At 39.8% G+C, this 23,300-nt stretch overlaps 1 protein-coding gene across 4 annotated transcripts in view; it reads left to right on the top strand.

Annotated features, from left to right (window-relative positions):
- SLC25A13 (solute carrier family 25 member 13) overlaps nt 1-23,300 on the top strand; it is a 205,133-nt gene that overhangs the window by 93,806 nt on the left and 88,027 nt on the right. For all 4 annotated transcript variants that reach the window (XM_004265566.3, XM_012531515.3, XM_049715138.1 and 1 more), the window contains one exon: nt 18,388-18,527. In XM_004265566.3, the coding sequence (XP_004265614.1) occupies nt 18,388-18,527 (140 nt within the window). The remainder of the gene's footprint in view (nt 1-18,387; nt 18,528-23,300) is intronic.

Here is a 23,300-nt window from a genome sequence, read left to right as displayed (position 1 = left end):
CCAGTAAGCACCGGTATTTGTCAACAAGCCGGCAGTGTCAGTGCTCCCACTAATGCTGATTCTGATACACACTAAACAAAAATCAGATGGAGCGTTTCAGTGTCACATTTCAGTGAAGCCTTGCCCCCGTTCTCTGAGGCCTTGTTTATGTTTACCGTATTTTCATGTCCTGATCACTCCCTGTGTTTGCTACAATGAAAAGATCTTGATGAGGCCAATTTTGTTCCTTTGATATCTAGTTCATTATGTTCTCCTGTTTCCTTTGAGGGAAAACATATCTCCACTATTCTTGTTCTCACCATGTTTTCTTATTTTGATACCCGGTATTTGTAAGTGCATTTTATGATGCCAACAGGTGTATAACATGATATCAGTATAAGTAGAAAATTCTGCTTAACAATTTGCAATTCTGTGTGATTGGAGAGAAAAGTATTTTGTTCTAAATCTTTTCATTTGCATTTTTAGCCTATTTTATATGACAGTGATTTTTTACTCTTAATTTTTTCAAGTGTACTTTACTGAAGTAGAGCATACATGCAGAAGGATGCACGAATCCTAAGTGTACATTTTGATGACATTGCACAGTGTACATACTTGTTTCACCACCATCCAGAGCAGAAAGAGAATGGTACCAACACTCAGTAGGTCTCTTCCCAGTTACTGTTCCAATGGTAGCAAGGGATATTTATCACCATCAATTGATTTTGCTTGCTTTTAAACTTAATAAAAATGGAGTGATACAGGATTTATTCTTTCATTCTCACTTTTGCTCAAATTTTATTTGTGAGATTCATCCATGTTTTTGCTATGTGTATTTTTATTTTGTTCTTTTTCTTTGCTGTGTAGTATTCCATTGTATAACTTTACCCTAATACGTTTACTCATTCTACAGTTGATAGACACTTGCACATTTCCAGTTTTGATTGCTACAAATATGCTTTGAACATTCTTTTATGTATTTTGGGGTGTGCATATGTGTAGGCATTTCTAGGAGTAGAATTGCTGGGTCGTAGAGAGCTTCCCTGGTGGTGCAGTGGTTAAGGATCCACCTGCCAATGCAGGGGACATGGGTTCGAACCCTGGGCCGGGAACATCCCACATGCTGCGGAGCAACTAAGCCCGTGTGCCACAACTACTGAGACTGCGCTCTAGAGCCCGCGAGCCACAACTGCTGAGCCAGTGTGCTGCAACTACTGAAGCCCACATGCCTAGAGCCCGTGCTCCGCAACAAGAGAAGCCGCTGCAATGAGAAGCCCGTGCACCGCAACGAAGAGTAGCCCCCACTCGCAGCAACTAGAGAAAGCCCATGCGCAGCAACGAAGACCCAACACAGCCAAAAATAAATAAAATAAATGAAGAAAAAAAAAGAATTGCTGGGTCTTAGAAAACGTATATATTTAGCTTTCAGTAGATCTTACCAAACAGTTTTCCGAAGTGGTTGTACCAGTTTACATTCATACCATCAGTGTATGAGAGTTCTAGTTATTCTACTTCTTTGCAAACACTTGCTGTTAATCAGTTACTTTCATTTTAGTGATATCTCACACTGTGACTTTAATTTGCATTTTTCTCATTACTTATGGGTTGTACAACTTTTAAAAAACTGTTTATTGACCACTTGAGTATCCTTTTTTTACTATGTGTCTATTTTCTAGATACAAGGGCTTTGTGGGTTGTATATTTCCAGATGTTTTTACTCCGTGACTTGCACTTTTACTCCACTTCATGGAGTCCTGAGGAACGTAAGTTCTTAATTTTAATGTAGTAACAAATTACCAGCATTTTCTTTTATTGGTAGTGCTTTTTAAAAAAAAAATATTTTTTTATTTTTGGCTGTGTTGGGTCTTCGTTGCTGCGTGTGGGCTTTCTCTAGTTGCGGCAAGTGGGGGCTACTCTTCGTTGAGGTGCGCGGGCTTGTAGTTGAGTTGGCTTCTCTTGTTGTGGAGCACGGGCTCTAGATCAGGGACAGCAAAGTTCTTCTGTAAAGCGCCAAATAGTAAATATTTTGGGCTTTGTGGGCCATAGGATCTCTGTCACAACTACTCAACTCTGCTGTTCCTATGGGTGCATGTGGCTATGTTCCAATAAAACTTAATTTGCAAAGACAGCTGGTGGCCAGTGGAATATAGTTTGCTGACCCTTCCACCAGAGTATTAACAGGAGCATACACAAGTTGATGATAAGACTAGGGATTAAGACACTTAGTAGAATGGGTAGGTTGTGGTGATATTTGGATATTTGCAATGAGCTATGAAACAAAGAAGGTTCTCTTCTTTGTGTCTAATATGGTTTGGTTAGCTTCATTGAGAAAGTGACTTTTGAACACAAATTTGAAAGAAGTCTAAGGCAATTGATCATATAGAATAAGGAAGAAGGAGGGGAAGAGACTGTCCCAGGTGAAAGGAATGGCCTTTGCCCAGGTTGGAAGACTGGAGTGTTCTTGGCACATTTGAGGAACAGCAAGGAGGACTCATGAGAATTGAGTGAGGCAGGGCGTCCTGGTAGGAGAGGAACTCAGAGAAGTAATGGATCTGATCAAGGAAGACCCTGTAGGCCAAGGTTAGGACTTGACTTTGATGGTAAGTGAACTGCGAAACCATTGCAGGGTTTTTTGTTTTTGTTTTTGTTTTTGTTTTAGCAGGAGATTGTCATGATCTGGTTTATATTTTAGCAGCATCATTCTGGCTGTTGGTTGAGAATAAACTATAGAAGGGCAAGAGCAGGAAGAGAGAGAACAGTTAGGAAGCTATTGCAATAATTCAAATGAGGCATCATGGTGGCTTGGGTGGGAGTGAGGTTAGGGATATATTGAAGAGAGAATCAATAGGGTTCTCTGATAGGTTGGACGTGGCCTGTGAAAGAGAGAAGAGGCAAGAAAGATTCTAAACTCTTTGGCCAGATCAACTGGAAGGGTGGAGTTATCAACTGATAACTTGGAGGACTGAAGGCTTGGGGATGGTGGGGGAAAGAAGAGGAGCTCACTTTTGGATGTGTTAGTTTGATGCCTTTAGATATTTAAGTGAAGATGTCAAATAGGCACTTAGATATCTGAGTGTGGAATTTGGGAGATAGAATTTTGGTAGTTATCAGAAAATAGTGTTTGAAGCCATTTAACTGGATGAGTGAGTTAGAAGAATAAGGAAAGATAGGGGTGTCTATTGAATGCTTACTATTTTGTAGGACTGGAGATACAGCAGTGGTGAGACTAAAAAGTCCTGATCAGATGTTTTAGGGAGAGAGACAGTAAACAAGTAGAACATGACATCATACTATATATTCTCTATCTACAAAGTAAAACAGGCTAGGTAGAGAGGAGGGAGAGAAGCTATTCAAGCAGACCTGGAAGAGTCTGTGCACCAAGGTGACGTGATACAGGCTGTGTATTGCAGGAGAAGATGGAGCTAGAGGGTCTGGAGGTGATGGTCACTTGAGAGGTGCTTCGACAGTCTAGGCAGGGGTAATGCAGGCCTGGACTGGACCCCACCAGGGCCATTCCAGAGGGTGAATCCTATATGACTTGGCTCCTGACGGACTGTAGTAAAAAGGAGATCAAAGGAAAGAAGAGGGACCTAGTAGTAGCTACTGAGTTTGTTCTGTTCCAATGACATGTGGTTTTACATGATCTCTTGAGAGAAGGGATATAGCTGTCATTTTAATCTTGAAGTTTATTGATCACTTACTACTGAACTCACCCTGAGCTAAGTGCTTTATATGTAATTGATTATTTAACCCTCAGAACCTAGGAGGTCTGTACTATTATAATTCTCATTTTTCTTATGAGGAAATGGCCTTGGGGAGGTTAAGTAACTTGTCTGTGGTCCTGGAGTTGCCTGTGGTGGAGCCAAGGTAGCAGCCAGAGGACGGCCAAGCGTTACTCACTGTTCCACACTGCCTCCCTCTGGTGATGGCTGTGCTCTGTGAGGACGGCCTGCCTTTGTAATCTAGATAGGTGCTGATTCATCCTTTGTGGTTTCAGTCTTTTTATCAGACATTAGAGGGACTTAGTAATTTTTCATGAAGAAGTAAAGAACAATACACGAATGAATTAAGATTTTGTTTATATGACCGTACTGGAAAGTAATTATAAGGAAGAATGTACCTGGATTAAAGTTCTCAGTACATGTAGGAATTTGCCTTGGTTACAGAGACGTCCAAGGAATTTGTTGAAATGCACTTGTTGTGAGCTTTACCCAGGAGGCTTTATCTTTTGATGTGAGCAGAATTTTGAGTGGAGGGGGAATTACAGAGTGGTGGGAGGGGAAGGAGAGTTGGCCTTTGTGCAGGTTGAGGATAGTAGAGGAGACCCTTGATTGAAATGTGGGTGCTGGGAGCCAGGGCCCCATGTGATGGTGCACCCACCACAGCCCTCTAAGCAGGAGTTTTAATTTGATAGGAGAGGCAATTGGGAGTCCTGCAGGGTTGTTGAGAGGACAGGGACGGGATCCGAATGATGCTTGGAAAAGGTGGGTTTTGTTGCATTGGTTGGAGTGGGGCAAAGCCAGAGGCAGACGTGCCTGTGATCCTTGTGTAAGCTTCCCATACCGCTGTGAAACAGGCAAATGGGTGATCGCTCCCATTTTGTGAGTGGAAGAACTGAAAGTCAGGGTTTGAAAGGACTTACCTGCCCTCTGAGCAAGTTGGTACAGGGTGGTTTTCCAACACTTCCATTTTCCCAAGTTTCTTATTTGTTGATGCTGGGAAAGCAAAGCATTATTCTTAGGAATTTTAAGAAAGTGTGTGTGTGTGTGTGTGTGTGTGTGTGTGTGTGTGTATTTAGTGAAACTGTTAATCTGATATATTTAGTGCACCCACCAGTGATTGTTTATTCATGATGCTAATTTAACATTAACTATTCCTATTTATGAATATTTCTTCAGTACTTGTGTCTGCAGTAGGCGCCAGTAATAGCCTAACTCAATAGTAGTGGAGGACCTGAATCTTACCTTTGTCTAGTGTAAGTCACAATTGACCTTCTGAAAATTCAGAGTATGTTATATACCAGAATACTTCCTCAAGTTGAAATATAAAATTTTTATTTGCTTAATGCTGTCACATGTTTTTCTTTTCCTTTGACTTATCTTTTTCATTACTCTTGAACAAAATTTCATGAAATGTTTTATATGCAGTTGTAAAGCTTCCATTCTTAGTATGTGAACATAAGCCCCCAGTGTCATTATTGTGGTGGTGGGGGTGTGTGTGTGTGTGTGTCCGCCTGCAATTTTTCATTGACCTTTAGCAACAGGGATTCTCAACTCTCTGGTTCTAGATAAGTGTTAGGAAGTCCATGAATGGCCACAGTTGTTAGTTGTGTTTTGTCTAAATGAGCATTTGCCTTTCGCAAGTCTGAAAGGAGTCCTGCCAAAGGGTAGGAACTGCTTTTTGAAGAGGGACAGCTGAATGAGTAGACATATATCTTATTTAATACTTTTCTAGCATTACTGTTTAAAAACTTCAATTGTAAAATAGTCTTTGCCCTGAGCTACACTGGGAGAGTTGGCTGCCTTACTCCTTCAGCTCTGTCAGTTGGCCTGGAATCCAAAAGAAACGAGCACAGTATTGATTTTGTATTATAAGCTGCTGTGGCCTCTTGTCCTTTAATCTTAACTATTGAGTGATATTGTGAGTTTGGGTGCTTTAAAGTGCTGTCTCCTGTTAACGTTGTGTGAGAGAGGATTCTCCTATTAGACAGTCATAAGGCCCCAAAGTTTTAGTCTACAAAGGCTCTGAGAAGTCCTGCAGAAAATGTAAATTAACTTTGTATGTGAGACGTAAACAGAATCCACAGAACTAATGAAGCGATTTCTAATGTCCTTCTCTAGTTAATTCTTTGACGTGTATGTTGGTGTTTGGAGGGGCCCTTCCTGGGTTCACAGTTGGATTTTGTGCAGGAACACCTGCTGTGATGAAAGTGAATTGGAATGCTCTGGGAAAACGGACAGGCTAGATGACACAAGGAACTATGTGGAAACAACCCGCTTCAGTCATTCTGATTCAAGTTGCAGAAAATGATGAGAGCTAAAAGTACGCAGATAAGTTTTGAAGGTAGACACTCAAATTTAATAATAAATGTAAAAAACTAGAGGAATGCAGGTATTGGAGTAGAAGAGGACAAAACTTTAGCCATAATTTTTGAAAGCTCACTACGAAGAAGGTCATTTATTAATACCTTTGTAAAGACACTTGGAAAATGAAATATTCAAAACGATAACTGAGGGGAAAATGGTTCTGAGAGTCAGAAGGACCAATTATTTGAGCAAAGTTCTTTGTTAATATTCATTCTGATTTTGATGTTTCACAAAAACAACAGGTTATTTTGGTGAGAGGACGTTATTGCCCGATAGTAGATTTTATTTCATATTTTGGGGGGACCCACGTATATTTTCTTAAGACACATTCCAATAGAGAATGAGAATATTAAGAGCAGTGTGAGTTTTGAGAGGAAATAACCTCAGCATTGATGAGGACTGCGGTGTGCCCAGGGACCGAGTGTCTTGTATGAGATCCTAGAGACTGTGCAGAAGCTGTTCCAGTTCATTGGGTCAAAAATCTACTACTTACGAAAAGCTAAATACGGATTTGCACGATTGACCATAATGGCTTCAATTTTGAAAGATAGTGGTATCAGAGAGCACTTCCAGTTGGTGGGATAATTTGAGAATCATCTATGCTCAAATGGCTAAAATATTGTACTTTTTGCTACTTCATCACCCCATTTTAAAAATAGGGAGCGGGGGTGGGGGTGGGGAAAGGCCTGTTGAGAAGGTGGAGGAATGTCAATTGGAGAGAAAATCACAATAACCATGTGAAGCCACTCCTTAGTGAATAACCGCCTGAAGGTTAAACGTTCTTTAGAAGACTGTCGGTATGGAGAGGTCGAATCAGGGGCCGTCTGCCCCTGGTGTGTGTGTGTGTGTGTGTGTGTGTGTGTGTAAGTGTAAGATGAAGAGAACTTGTGAATAGGAAAGAAGGTGTGGAGAACAGAAAGCTAACGGTAAATCCTAAAACTTGGAGCACTGGGAAAATTTGACTATTTTAAACAGTACTGCACACTTAAAAATAGTAAAATTATACCATTATTCTTTCAGTATAAGAGGAGATAAAAATACAGTTTTTCTAAATTGGAAAATTTGCTGTAATCTTGCTGCTAATGACTGATTTCTTCCAACAGTTGCAAGGCTGTTTTTGCTCTGATAGGTTGATAAAGGAAACAAAATCAAGAATGTATTGGAAGTTCTCAGAGAAAATTACAGTTTAGGTATATGTTGGGGGTGGATAGTTAGACATTTTAATTGAAATAAAACAGTTTTATACTAATAAGGGATCACTGTGGGTGTACATTTGTAGTACATTTGCTCTTGAACATTTAAGTAGGGTTAAATGTATGTTAATGCTTTTGCAAGAAAATTATTTTTGATAACATCCGTCTAAGGAAACTAGCTTAGGAGATTGGTGTTTTAAACAATAGAGATATTATACTTGCATTTAGGGAATGAATTAGGATTCTTTGTACTGCTTTAAAATTTTCAAAGAGTTGGAGTCTTTTGGTGTGTTCCTCTCTAGTGGTAAGGAAAGTTAACAGTAATTAACACAACAGACGATTAAAGCAAGCTTACACGTCTGCACAGTGACCGCAGTCTGCTGTATACCTCCAAACACCATTTTAACTGACCTACTTTGTTTGTTTGTTTGTTTTGGTTTGGTTTTTTGCGGTACGCGGGCCTCTCACTGCTGTGGCCTCTCCCGTTGCGGACCACAGGCTCCGGACGCACAGGCTCAGCGGCCATGGCTCACGGGCCCAGCCGCTCCGCGGCATGTGGAATCTTCCCAGACCGGGGCACAAACCCGTGTCCCCTGCATCGGCAGGCGGGCTCTCAACCACTGCGCCACCAGGGAAGCCCTGACCTACTTTTGATTTTATGAAAGACTGCTAATGATTTATTCTGTCCAACTGAAAATAACTTTTTTCTGGCAGATAGATTGAAAACATCTCAGTTGGCCTCTCTTGCTGTTTGATTTAGATAGTGCATGTGATAGAAGATTAATATCGAACGCTAAGTAGCTGCCAGCCTGTAACGTTTTTCATTGTTAACCAGCATTCACTATGATGACTTACATAGTGAATTAATCTTGAGAATTTATAGATCCATTAGGCTTTAGAATAGGAAGGATTCTTATCAATAAGGCAGAGCACGAGTTCTCGTTGTAATAACGTGGGGGGGGGGGGGTGTTCATGACAATTGCAGGCTCCCTGGCTCCATCGCAAATCTGCTGAATCAGAGTATTTGGGCGTGGGGCTTGGGAATGTGTTTTGAACAAGCTCTCCAAGGGAACGCGTTTCACACTGCAGCTGAACAACGGCTGGTGTCATTTATGGCTTTATTTCATGGATGTGGAAAGAGGCACAGAGAGGGGACGGTGACTGGTATCGTAGGAACCACAACTTTGTCTTCCAGCACTACTAGCTGGGTGATATTCTGTTCTAGAATGCCACGTGACCTCATATCAGGGTAGTCCCATCCCTCTCTACGTACAGAACTGGAAGAGGTTTAAGTTAGCCCTAATTTCTACATGTACCAACACCATATATGACTTGGAAATAATATTCAGCTCAGCTCGACTGTGTGTGTGTACGCAAGCGCTGTGTCTGCCTGTGTGCTCATTTTTTTGAAACATACTTACCACCACTGTACCCGCATGTTCAGAATGATAGTAATAATAATACAAAGTTTACAGGGGCTTATAGAGATCTCAATTTAATGAGAAGAGCTGAGTGTGTGAAGTACTTATTCTGTACTTACTCTGTTTTAATGGCACCCATTTTCCCCCTAGAACTTCCTTGAGCAAGTCTGAATTGTAGCCAGAATACTTCTTTCCTCTTCAGACCCTTAACTGTGATTAATAGAAAAAGGCACTTGTCAAAAGGGTTTGAAATGGCAAACCTTGATATTGGCCCATGTGGCAGTAGAGATAGGTCTGTATCCACTTACTCCACTATGCTATTTAACTTCCAAATTCAACAATTTGTCTTGTGCTCCCTGCTTAAAAGACGATGGCCGTATAAGCTGTTGTTAACCATATCAGCAGGGTGAAATATTATTTCCCTTCGAACGAAACCACAACTTTCTTTGAGGATTTAGCACACATTAGAAAAAGCACCCCAGTGAAGCTGCTGAGGAGTAAAGGGCACTGTTCAGCAACTCTCCCTTTGCCTCTGAGAGGGATGGATTACTTTCGGGTTTAACTGAAACATCCTTTTTGTGTTTATTGTATTAATGAAATTTTTAGGATCCGTGAGAGAGAGATTGTGGTTCAGTGTTTGAAATAATGTAGCTTGATGAACCTTTTTTATTTTAATGGGAAACTTGTTTTCCTTGATTTGCAGCTTCAAAGAGTGAATCTTTTGGAAATTAAAGTGCATTAACTTAGTTATTCTGTATGGAAACAAAAACATAGAAAGTAAAAATTTGCATAAGTGAAGACCTCGATGATTTCAGATTATAGTGTGGTAGAGGTTAAGGAATAAGAGGCCATAGAATTTGTAAAAACAAATTCAGTCTAACCACTTAATGGCATGTGCAAGTAATTTGCCAATTAAATATTTCTAGTATCTGAAAGATCTTCAAAGTAAAGAGTGGTGGTTCTTAATCTTTCTTAATTTCATACTTTCAGAAACATAATGGAAAATTACTTAGTTTTTTTAATCACTTTTCATTCAAAATTTTAATATATGAGCTAAAAGAGGATGATTTTAAGTATTTGAGGAAAATTATTGCTTTTTGAGATATGTGTAAACTATGATATTTCCAATCACACTGTGCCTGATTCTTTTTGTATCTTTTGTAAATATTTGGTGCCCAGATAACAATCTTCATTATAATTAAGACTTTAGATTTTGGAATTTTACCATTTTAGTGGTCACCTGCTATGTTTAGAACATTGTACTGGGCACACTTGGCTACAACCCTCGAGTTATTTTACTCCCGTTTTACACATTGAGAGAATGGAGTCACGGTAAGTAATTTGCCTAATATCACTCATTAGTAGGAAGCAGATTTGAGGGTTCCAGGTTATTTTTAAAAACACAGCTTTATTTAGATATAATGCACCCATTTAAAGTGTATGATGCAATGTTTTTTCGTCTGTTCACATATTTGTGTAACCATCATCAGTTTTAGAATATTTTCATCACCCCAGCAAGAAACCCCGTACGTTAGCAATCCTCACTCCCCAATCCCATTTTCCCCTAGCCCCTCCAGTGCTAAGCAACCACTAATCTACTTTCTGTCTCTCTGGATTTGCCTATTCTGGACATTTCATATACATGGAATCATACAACATGTGGTCTTTCATGACTAGCTTCTTAGTATAATGTTTTCAAGGCTCATCCATGTTGTAGCATGTAATAGTACTGTATTCCTTTTATTGAGGATGTCACATTGTTATAGGTATACCACTTATTGTTTATCCATCCTTCAGTTAATGGATATTCTGGTTGTTTCCACTTTTTGGCTATTGTGAATAATGCTGCTATGAACATTTGTGTACAAGTTTTTAATGTGAACACATGTCTTCATTTCTCTTGGATATATACCTAGGAGTGGAATTGCTGGGTCACATGGTAACTATGTTTAACTTTTTGAAGAACTACCAAACTCTTCCAAAGTGACTGCGCCATTTTTACATTCCCACAAGCAGTGTATGAGGGTTTCAGATTTCTTCACATCCTCACCAACACTTGCTACTTGTGGGGGTGAAGTGGTATCTCATTGTGATATCTCGTTTGATTTGCATTTCCTTAAAGGCTAATGATTGGAGCATCTTGTCATGTGCTTATTGGCCATTTTGTCTTTGGAAAAATGTCTGTTCAAATCCTTTGCCCATTTTAAAAATTAGATGAATTGTCTTTTTGAGTTGCAAGAGTTCTTTATATATTCTAGAGTTCTTTATCAGATATGTGATTCGCAAAACTTTTCTCCCATTCTGTAGTCTGTCTTTTAACTTTGTCGATGGTATCCTTTGGAGTACAAAAGTTTTCAGTTTTGAAGATGTCCAGTTTATATATTATTGTCCTTGGTTGCTTGTGTTTTTTTGTTTTTGTTTTTTTTTGTTTTTGCAGTATGTGGGCCTCTCACTGTTGTGGCCTCTCCTGTTGCGGAGCACAGGCTCCTGACGCGCAGGCTTAGCGGCCATGGCTCACGGGCCCAGCCGCTCCGCGGCATGTGGAATCTTCCCGGACCGGGGCACGAACCCGTGTGCCCTGCATCGACAGGCGGACTCTCAACCACTGCGCCACCAGGGAAGCCTCTGCTTGTGTTTTTGATACTATATCTAAGAAACTATTTTCCAATCCAGAGCCGTAAAGATTTATGCCTACGTTTTCCTTTAAAAGCTTCACAGTTTTAGCTCTTATATTTAGGTCTTTGCTCCATTTTTAAGTTAGTTTTTGTATATGGTGTGAGGTTGGGTCCCACCTTACTTCTTTTGCATGGTTGTCCCAGCACCATTTGTTGAAAAGACTAATCTTTCCCTATTGAATTGTCACCCTTGTTGAAAATTAACTGACCATAAATGTAAGAGTTTATTTCTTGACTCTCAGTTCTATTCCATTTGTCTTATATGTCTATCTTTATGCCAGTACCACACAGTCTTGATTACTGTAGCTTTGAGGTAAATTTGAAATACAACTTTTTTCTTCTTTCTCAAGATTGGTTTGGTTATTCTGGGTCTCTAGAATTTCCATGTGAATTTTAACGTCTGCTTGTCAATTTCTGCAGACACCAGCTGGAATTTTGATAGGGATTACACTGAATCTGTGTATCACTTTGGGGAGTATTACCATCTTAACAGTATTAAGACCTCCCATCTATGAACATGGAATGTCTTTGCATTTATTTAGATCTTCTTTAATTTCTTTCAACAGTGTTTTATAGTTTTTAGAGTACACGTTTTGCATGTCTTTTGTTAAATTTTTTCCTAAGTATTTTATTCTTTTTGAGGCTATTGTAAATTGAATTGCTTTCTTAATTTCATTTTTGGGTTGCTTACTTCCAGTGTGTAGAGATACAGTTGATTTTTGTATGTTGATCTTGTATCCTTCAACAGTGCTGGACTTAGTAGTTCTAATGGTTTTTACGTGGATTCCTTAGGACCTTGAATACGCAAGATCATGTCATCTATGACCCAGCTTTTAAAAATCACAACTGTTTCCACTGCAGCCATACTGTGTAGCCTGGGAAACTTATTGGGGGAAATCAGTTGACTTTTTGAGGTTATATTTAGGTAAGAAACGATTACCACTTCGTAATTATCTTTTTATAATCTTAAAAAAAAGTGCAGCAGACTTTCAGGCTAGAAACATTTGTGGAGAAAGCAAAGTCCCCAAAAATAAACCCAAAGGCTCTTTGAGCTTATTTGGTGAAGTCTTGCTTTAAATACTATCACCATTATTTGGTGATATTATGGGAACTATAGACCTTCCAAACATAGTTTGTTTGGCACATATTGAAATAACAATGATTATACTTTGAGATAAGCACTCTAATTTGTTTTTACTTTCAGGAGGAGTGGCTGAGCTAAGAAAACTATGATTTTAAATATCCAAAATATATATCTAGTGCTTCATTTATATTTCATTGCTAATTCAGTTTTGCTTCTTTGCCTACATGACCTCAACCTGGGGGTAAGATTTTAAGACCTTGTGCTTTAGACTAGGAGAGACCTTCTAATTGTTTTAAGTTAGTAATCTGCCAAGTGATGCTTATTTGAAAGCCATCAGCAGGTGCGTTATGAATTATAGTCGTATTTATTTGTTTATTAATTTGCTTATTTCACAGAACCAAGGGACCAAAAAGGGTAAAACATTTTTCTCTTTCCTCTCCAGGACTGCAAGTTAGGAAGTTAGGCTTGAAAAGCTCAGGGAATGGTAAAGATTTAGTGATAGGATGACCCTAAGATGGACTCCTAGAGTCTTTTATGGTAAAGCTCATGGAATTTTCCATGAAAGTGAGAGTACAGAGCAGTTTTGAAAATCACTTTGGTTTTTAGTTTCTGATTTTCCAGCTATATGATGGAAGGAGTACTCTTACCTCTCATTGTCTCACCAAGGCATGGAGAAATCTTAAAACAATCAAATGTTAAGTGAGAAAGCTATTTGAGCCTCCTAAAAGGAGAAGAGACTATTAACCTGAGATGATATTACAGTGTCTTCCAAAGTGAGGGGGGAAATTCCAGAACCTATTGTGACTATTGGGCTTAGAGATGTTTGTTTTCATGAATGTACAGGAAAATGTTGAGGCCAAGCATTTCAGAAAATCAGTGCCCCCGAATGACTTCTTGTAGCGGGATGAAGTATTCAGACTTAAGAATCTATAAAATATTTTCAGAGAAAAAATGTGAGATTTCCAGAGTGACAAAATTTAATATTTTAATTTCTTAAAAGAGTTGATTAGCCTTGAAAATGACTATAGAAATATTGGTAGTTTTCCTCTTTCTCAGTAATAATAATGCTCATATCATTTGGATGGTCCAGTTAGAATGACTTGGTAATCTTATGATATTTGAGTATTCAAGCCTCTGTTAGGTAAGTTAGGAGAGTGAAAAATAAATTTTGTAGAGATTGTATCAAGTGGTAAAAAACTCCAGGTCTTATTTTTCTGCAGAATTCCATGACCAACTGTTCTTCCCATAGCAACCTTTTCTTCACCACAAATGTAGCATCAAGTCCTTAGGGTTTGAAAATAATATTTGCTGCTGGCAGGTGATGCCAACATCTGTAAGTGCCTAGACCAGGATCTGTCCTGTCTCAGTGGCTTTGGTCCAATATGTTTTGATTGGACCCTTAATTCACTTCAAAAGAAATGAACCCTTCTTCATGCTGTTGCTCTTTACTGAAAAACTCCCTCACAGGTTCATCTGAATAAATCCTCCACAGCCTTTAGGACCCAGATCAAGTTTTACCTTCTCCAGAAAGCTTTTTTTTCTCCCACTGTTGTAAATGCATCCTTCCTTAAACTTGTGTTTCCTTGCCAAGAGGAACTGTTGCTGTTTAGCACTTAATCCAGTATACTGTTTGGATGTGTTGTTTAGTTATTTCTTGTGGATTAGACTTGGATTCAGCACCGTGTCTTCTCCTGCCCTCCTACTTCCCGCAGGACCTAATACAGTGCTCCCAGCTGTGCTGGCTAACTAAGGACTGACATTCTTACAGTGGCCAGTGTGTTAGAACGGCTGAGAACTGAAAATGGACCTCATTCTCAGGGTTGTGTAGTTTGTAAACTGTCCAACTCCAGGGAGCACTGGTCACATAGGCCATGAAGTGAATGTCAGTCACTGGATTGTACAACTTGCATGTCCCCTTGGGTCTACAAGTGGCCTGTGTGTACACTTACTGCATGACATTAGGTCTTCTGGAGAATCTTTCCTACCTCCTTCCTTTCATATTTTTTTGTCCGTTTCAGTGGGGAGTTTAAAAACCCTTCTATAAATCTTTAGAACAACGTTTTTCAAAATGAGGTTCTGGACCCTTGAATTAGAAAAACCCAGGAGGCTAATTAAAATGCAGGTTCTTTAGTTCACTTGAATCAGCCTAGGCCTGGGGCTGGAGACATTAATAAGGAAGACTGACAATTCTTTGCACTTCACTAAAATCTTAGGAAATGATTGTTGAAATGGCTTTTCAGTAGGGTGGAAACTGTAGTGCCTCAAAGGGTTATTAATACCACTGTCCTTAACCTGTTGCACTATTGTAAACCTTTTCTTCCTCATTTAAGTTCAGCCACAACTTAGTGAATAGTTGCTCTATGCCCACCATTGTGCAGGCACAAGGGGAGAAGCAGATGTTAAAAATATGGCCTTTGTTCTGAAGGTGCTAATAATCTATGTAGAAAGAAAAGATGTATAATTAATGTGTATACTCACGCAGACCTATCTGCATACCTATACAATACTATATAGAGATATCTTTTTAAAAACACATCAGTAGTTCAGGTCTGTGGGATTGACAGTTTGTAGAGTTGAAACATGTTTTAGAGATCACATATAGCTCTGTACTTCAGGGGGACTAAATTTCAATACTTCAGGCAGGCGTTTGCATAAGAGAGACAAGCTTTCATGGAATAGTGGAGAAAGCTCTAGACTTAAGGTTCAAAGTTCACAGTTTTGAATTAAAGTCAGAGCTCTGGTAAGCAGTGAATGATAGTTAATTATAGGAAAAATAAGATTGTTGGTTAGAGTCAGTCACATTTTAAATTCATTTACTAAGTTTTGAGTAACCTAAATTTATTATATATATTTATAGTTTTATACCATATAAATATTAAAATGGATAATAAATGCCTTAGCTTTATATGCCAATATTGGGTTAATACCTTCTTTACTTTTCTTTGTATTAATACATGTAATTTGCATATATTTAGCCTAAAACACATTTTTACTACATTTAATTGATTTAAATATCCAGCTGACACACCCTTTTTATAACATGCCTGCTTTTGTAATTGTCTCTCATCTTGCTTACGGTGGTAGCAGGAGATACGGAGGGTCTTTTTGGGTAACTTCCTCGTCACTGCTGTGGGAGTTCCTGTTGCTCATTGTAATAGTTTGCTGGGGTTGCCATAACAAAGTGCCACAGAGTGGGTGGCTTAAATGACAGAAATGAATTTTCTTACAGTTCTGGAAGCGAGAAGTCCAAGATCAAGGTGTTGGCAGGATTGGTGTCTTTTGAGGCCTCTCTCCTTGGCTTGTAAATGACAGTCTTCTCCTTGTGTCTTCACATGGTCTTCCTCTGTGCCTGTCCGTATCCTAATCTACTTTTCTTATAAGCATGGCAGTCATATGACATTAGGCCACCCCCCCCCCCGCAACGACCTCATTTTAACTTATCTCTTTGAAGAACTTGTCTCCAGAATATAGTCATATTTAAAGTCCTAGGGGCCATGGCTTCAACATACAAACGCAACACAGCACGTAGATCTCATGTCCTATCACCTCTGAAGTCTTCTATTACAACATACCAAACCTTCATCATGAACTTCTGTCTTTCCAGCTCTATCACTAACTTCATCAAGATTTCCAGTGTTGGACTTTTTGTTCTCCAGAGTCATCATTTCTTTATGACTTTTACTTAACCTTCCATCCACCCATGTCTCCAATATTGGGTTAACACCTTCTGTTACTTTCTATAGGATGTTGAAGGAGAGGTCAAGAAAAGGAAGGACCTCGTTTTTGACAGCTATCCCATGATTATTGCATTGAAAGGTTATTTTACCAGAATGCTGGGCAGAGAGGAATCTTTTTTTTTTTTTTTTTTTTTTTTGCTGTACGCGGGCCTCTCACTGTTGTGGCCTCTCCCGTTGCGGAGCACAGGCTCTGGACGCGCAGGCTCAGCGGCCATGGCTCACGGGCCTAGCCGCTCCGCAGCATGTGGGATCTTCCCAGACCGGGGTACGAACCCGTGTACCCTGCATTGGCAGGCGGACTCTCAACCACTGCGCCACCAGGGAAGCCCAGAGAGGAATCTTTATTTCACCAGCTTGGCAGAAAAATGGCCACCAAGTCATTTTTGTTTGTATATTTCTCTAAAATTTTATTATAGTATAGAAACATTTTTTATAGAGTAAAAAATTGTGTGTGTTTTTTTTTCTTTTGGTCACATCTTTGTCATTTGAACATCGTTTCTCATTAGATCATTTATTGGTCTTGATTAGAAGATTGATTAGAAGATTGTGGGCCTTCCTTGAATCTATCCTGGGCCTGCTTCATACAGAGGCATAGAAATTTAGAATGGGAAAGGAGCTACAGATTATCTAGGTTAATATCTATTCTATCACATATAGCCACTAGAATAATACCTAGCACATGGTAAGTGCCTAAGAAATTTTAGCTACTATTGGTAGTAGACATTAAACCGAAGTAATTTGACTTTCAGTTCGGTAATTCCTTCTCAGAGGTTTTAGAGCCAAAAAGAAACTTGCAGAGTCTCCTCCTACTTAGTTCATTTCATTCATCACTCCCCACTCAGATCCTCAATTCTTGATTCACTTCATTTTTCTTATGTCCTTTCTCTCTTTTTTTTCTCTTTTTTCCTAAAAGTGGAGAAGACAGAATAAATTCAAAGAAATTGAGGGTTATGCTTAAAAACTTCTTATTTTATTATCCTTATCAGGGCCAGCCTGAGGTTTTCTACCATCTTTTATAAAATTTATGCCTGGCATAATGCTGATTTTTTACTGCGTTCTTCGTGCAGATACACACCCAATCTTATACTGATGGCAGCACTACTGTTTCTTCATGGCAAGACTTTTAAAATTTCTGGAAACTTTAAAAGCATGGAATAAAAACTTGTGAGTGTAAGGGTGGATGGAAGTAGGAAATTGGGGGGAAACAGTGGAAACACGTGCCAAGGTTTTTGGCACCCTTTAGAGAATTAAAGAATTTACCTCTTTTTTTAAATAGTTGCAAAGGGAAAAAAACAAGGTAGCAGGCACAGTTTGCTCATAAAAGCGAGCAGGGTTGGTAGATATATTTAAAGATGTGAAGGCCAGGACAAATTCATTAATATAATTTGTGTCCCTTTACCCTCCAAGCATACACTCATGTTGGGAGGCGGAGAGACTAGTAAATAAAAACATGAAGCTTTAGAAAAGTAAGGTTTTTCATATTGTTGTTTTCTGTTCTCTGTCAGTCCTCTTACAGTTTTGTGGTAGAGGCTAAAAAGAGGGGAAGAATCAATACTACAGTACATTTGGTAGCCCATCTTAAAAGGGGATTATTTGGACCATTTGAGAACGTCTGTCAAGCCAGAGTGTGCAGGATAAAGTTAAAGGATGGGGCTGTTGGCTGTTCTTCCCGTTACCTTTAAGTGTGGCCTGATGAACAGTGGAACTTTTTACAGCTTAAATAGAATCTTAGTGCTGTTGAATATATGCTTCAAGATTTATATCTAACTGATTTCTAAATCCTCAAAAACATTTTAACAGCTTGTTAAAGAGGACTATATTTAAGACTTGGGTAGTGTTCTATGTGTGTCTGTATGTATATGTGTGTTTCCTGCCACTAAAGATTGAATTATATCCCCTGTGCCTAGAAAATAATATTTGTTGAAACAAAACAGATGACGATATGAGATTTAGCTTATTACTTTGGCTTGTGACTGCCTTTTAGGGCTTTGTGTGTGTGTAACTTCTTGATTTTTTCCTTTTATTGGATGGCATTATTAACTTTGACTTCATGAGACTCCCAGTTCTATTTCTGCCATGATTTTATAATCTGTGTTTTTAAAGTTGAGTTACTTTTTATACAAAGAAAGTAGCAATATCCATTTAATAACAGGCTTTATAAGGAAGAACCCGATTTGCTTTGTTTTAATCAACCTTTCCTTTCTCTTTTCAGAGGACGTTAAGCAAGTTTTTGGACAGACCACAATTCATCAACGTATTCCATTTAACTGGGATTCAGAATTTGTGCAACTACACTTTGGAAAAGAAAGAAAAAGACACCTGACATATGCGGAATTCACTCAGTTTTTACTGGTGGGTCTAGCCCTTATAAAAAGTTTAAAAGAGTGAATAAGTAAAACTAGGATCGTGATGCACATTTGCTAACCCTGGCCAAACCATCCTATTTGGAAGTATTTCTTTATTAGTATGTAGAAACTATAGGATTAGATAGACTCTTACAGACTCTGCAGAACCCCTTCCTGCTTAAATGGAATACACATTGAGGACCCAGGAAGTCAAGTGATGTGCTGAAAGGTCACATAAATCAGGAGGGACACAATCAGAACCTGAACTCTCGGCTTATGGCTGGTTCCGCCACTACTTACCAATATTTTGTTTTCCCTTGGGAAATGGACAAGTGTCATCATCAGCATCTAACCATAGCATCATTTCACCTGAGGCCTTTGTATAGACAAGACACTCCATCTAGACCTTGACTGCATATTGGAATCACCTGGGGAGCTTTAAAAACTTGTTGTTTGGGTCCCCCATCTCTAGAGATTAGATTTTGTGTGTGTGTGTGTGTGTGTGTGTGTGTGAGAGAGAGAGAGAGAGAGAGAGAGAGAGAGAGAGAGAGAGAGCGAGCGAGCGAGAGAGAGAGAGAGATGGAGGGCAGGGAGGGACTGCTTGGGCCTTGGGGTATTTAAAGCTTTTCAGGCACTTCTATTGTGTTGCCAAGTTAGAGAATCACTGTTCAGAGCACTAGCTGTCCGTATCCGGGGTTCAGCTCTGTGGGAGTTACCTACATCTCTGGGATGCCCCTGGCCCAGTCCCTCCTGACTCTCTCTTTTCCCTCCCTGCTTCGTGATAATTTCACTAGGCCACTGATGATACTAACAGAAGGCTAGTAACAAAATATGATCACAGTTTAGTTTTCCTCCTGAAGCATAATTTTAAGACTGTTGATTCGGATATTGTTTAGTCACTAGAGATCAATATCTAGATATTGTATAGGTCTATGTGATAAACCACTCTTTCTTTCAGATTTTTATGCATTTGTTTTGCTTCTCTAACAATTTTATTTTATTAAATATAATATTTAAAAGGCCTGTTTAAGGGAATTAGTTTGCTGTGTTTAAGTCGTGGGTCTTGAGGAAAAATTTGCCAAGGAAACCATCTTTTTCTTTTTTTTAAAAATTGAAATGTAGTTGATATACAATATTATGTTAGTTTTAGGTGTACTATGTAGTGGTTTGACATTTGCATACATTGTTTTTTTTTTCCTCTTTTAAAAAAATCATTTTATTGATCCTTTACCATACAAAATTTATTCAAATTACACCCATTTGAAGTGGTAAGATCACAGCTAGAGAACAGGTTACCCTGTAACAAATCTATTTACAAAATCCATCATAAAAGCTTTTTTTTTTTTTTTTTACATTATATTACATATTTTCTTCTTTTAACTAGCATACAACACAAAGCTAAACTGATTAGTAGTTTGCCTGCTCCCAATTTTGGGAGAAATACTTAACTTTTGACAAAATCACGTACCCCATAGGAAAAGAAATTCCCACAATCTGACAGTTGCCACCCGACTCACTCTGAAAGGCATCTTCCTTCAAATTTTGCATACATTCTGACATGTTCACCATGATAAGTCTGGTAACCATCTTTCCCCATACAGAGTTATTACAATATTGACCATATTCCTAATGTTGTGTATGACATCCTCGTGGCTTCTTTATTTTATTACTGTAGGTTTATAGCTCTTCATCTCCTTTGCCTATTTTGGCCCCGCCCTCCCCATCTGCCTACCCTAAACACCTCTTCTTTGTTATTAGTAACATCAGCAGTGGGTATCTTGGTGGCCCTGCATCCTTCCTGCGCCTGTGACCTTGCCAGAGTCTTCTGAGGAGTGGTTGGAAGCACAGCTGTGGGGCGGAGGTGGAGGGTATGGGGACACACGTGCACCGTGCCCAGTGCTCGTTCACTCAGCATTTTGTGGTCTCCATTCTTAGGCACAGTGTATGTAATAGGTTGACTTTACTAGGTGCTTCTCTTTTTGACTTTCACTGGTATCGTTATGATATCTAAAATTTGTTACGCTTTGTAGTTTGCTTTTATTTTCCCAGTCTTTGAAAACTTAAAAAACAAGATGTCTTAAACATGCCTTTGTATTTATTTTAAAATGTGTTCATGTCTATGGATTCCCGTTTGCAGTTCTATATAAACATAAACCTGATTAAATAACTCAGGTGGAGAATGGAATGTGAGTTGTTAGGTTTGTGCTCTTGTTTATACAAGACATCGCGCTGCAGTAGGAGGTGGTATTCATTTTGATGAGGAATAATTACAATAATGCTATTGAGACAGATGCCTCCAATTGACTTTATGGAACACAGCCTAATTAACTTTTAGTCTTAATGGGATGTTAGCAGTGGTAAGGATGATCAGGTTTCCCTTTAAGCAAATATCAATTATGCCGAATTGAGTCAGCTGTAATCCACTCAGCTGCTTCTAGGCCTTCCTCAAGATATGGACAAGCCAGAGGCAAAGATGAGATGACTCAGGGATTACTGATTAGGTTCCCAGCTGCAGCTTGTGGGGCATTCACTTGTATTGGACTCCGTTCTATACTGGTGAATACGCTCATCCCTCAGTGTCCGGCATGGGACAATTTTGACTTTGTAGCCAGAACGCAAGTGCTAAACTTTTACTAGATTAAAACGGTCTTGGTAGGTAATTAGGGCTTTGCTTTTGTGTCCCACTCCAGGCCCAGAGTTAAAGGAATTAATGGATGTATCATGATAGACTTGCTATGAATGCCGATGAAATGCCAGTTTTGGTGTCTACCATTGGGTCACTGTCCCACTGCCCCCATTCAAATGCTTCCTTTGCTTCCTTTGAAGTCTTTTCTGAATGAAGGTAGAGCCTCAGACCTCAACTTCAAATACTTCGTTCTTTGGGGCTCTTTTCTGGATGCAGGGACCTTCTTAAGGATGTAAGTAAACGTAATCTCCTATGTTTGGGGCTCTTGCTTTATCAAGCATGTGCCCGCCTTTCTGCTGTGGAGCAGGGCTCAGAAACACAGGCACCAGCTCCCTGGCTGGTGCCAAGGTCGTGAAAGAACTGTCACCATGCATGCCACTTGCCTGTCACCTGAGGAGGAAGAGGAGCAGCCAGCCGTAGGGTCAACTTCACAGTGCTTGTGACCTCGAGGAGCCTGTTGTCGAAAACACCGGTCAATCCCACTGAAGGGCCTAGAAGGTATCAGCCTCACACTCTTGTGTGTTAACCTGTGCTTATGTATGTGCACGTGTTTGTGCCTGGTGAGCAGTGCAATTCTCCGCAAGGTCAGTTTTTTCCCCTTCATTTAAAAAATATTTTATTTTATTTTTAATTAATTATTTATTTGGCTGTGTTGGGTCTCTGTGGCTGCGCACAGGATTTTCTCTAGTTGCAGTGAGGGGGGGCTACTTTTCGTCGCAGCGCGTGGGTTCCTCGTTGCGGTGGCTTCTCTTGCTGCGGAGCACGGGCTCTAGGCACACAGGCTTCAGTAGTTGCAGCACGCGGGCTCAGTAGTTGTGGCTTGTGGGCTCCAGAGCGCAGGCTTCAGCAGTTGTGGCTCACGGGCTTAGTTGCTGTGCGGCATGTGGGATCTTCCCGGACCAGGGATTGAACCCGTGTCCCCTGCATTGGCAGGTGGATTCTTAACTACTGCACCACCATGGAAGTCCTAAAAAACATTTTACTATACGGAAGCTGGTGTGCGTTTGTTATAAGCCACCACGTGGCTGTGAGGGCTCCACATGTTCACATGTTCGTCTGGGTACTGTCTGAGGTGGTTGGTGCCGGTCGTGGGCATCTATTGGATGCTGAGCTGGAATGTTGTTTTCTGTGCTTTGGTTATAAAATTCATAAAGTGGTGAATCAGTTTGATATACTTGGAGCTAAATTTGTCTTGTTTGTATCTAAATGATATTGTTGACGCAAGTAGCAGGGATGCAAAGCCTCCCTTCTAGAGTCTTGGTAGGGAAGGATTTCAGAAGGGAGTGGAGCCACAGTCCTGTTACCCCCATTCTTTTTTTTTTTTTTTTTTCTGTACGCGGGCCTCTCACTGTTGTGGCCCCTCCCGTTGCAGAGCACAGGCTCCGGACGCGCAGGCCCAGCGGCCATGGCCCACGGGCCCAGCCGCTCCGCGGCACATGGGATCCTCCCAGACCGGGGCACGAACCCGTGTCCCCTGCATCTGCAGGCGGACTCTCAACCACTGCGCCACCAGGGAAGCCCTACCCCCATTCTTAATACTGTTGCAATATACACACACATACACTGCAACGTATAAAACTATATTCACATTCACACGTACACACCATCACTCATGCAGTTAAGTGGAGATGATAGAACCCGGCACAAAAAAGATAGCAGCAGTGGATGCAACAGTACCCCCATTCTTAATACTGTTGCATCCACTGCTGCTATCTTTTTTGTGCCGGGTTCTATCATCTCCACTTAACTGCATGAGTGATGGTGTGTACGTGTGAATGTGAATATAGTTTTATACGTTGCAGTGTATGTGTGTGTATATTAAAATAGTCTATAAGCCTTTCCAACATATCTGTACTCTCAGCTCTTAGGGCAAAGCTCTAATTTTATGGTTACTATTGAAAAATGGATTTTAATATACTGAAAACAGTATATTTAGAAAACAGTTCTGAGAAATTTTCCTATTCTATACCTGCTGGAACTCCTGTTCATAAATGATATTAACATAGAACTCTATACCCTGTTTTGAAGTATTTTTCTGATTGTTACTCGCATGAGGCAAGCCACCCAATTCATCTAATGTTTGCTGAGGATATA

The sequence above is a fragment of the Orcinus orca genome, chromosome 9 (assembly GCF_937001465.1).
Source record: "Orcinus orca chromosome 9, mOrcOrc1.1, whole genome shotgun sequence".
Taxonomy (NCBI): Eukaryota; Metazoa; Chordata; class Mammalia; order Artiodactyla; family Delphinidae; genus Orcinus; species Orcinus orca.
The sequence above is the reverse complement of the archived record's forward strand: the minus strand, read 5'-3'. Positions and strand labels throughout refer to the sequence as shown.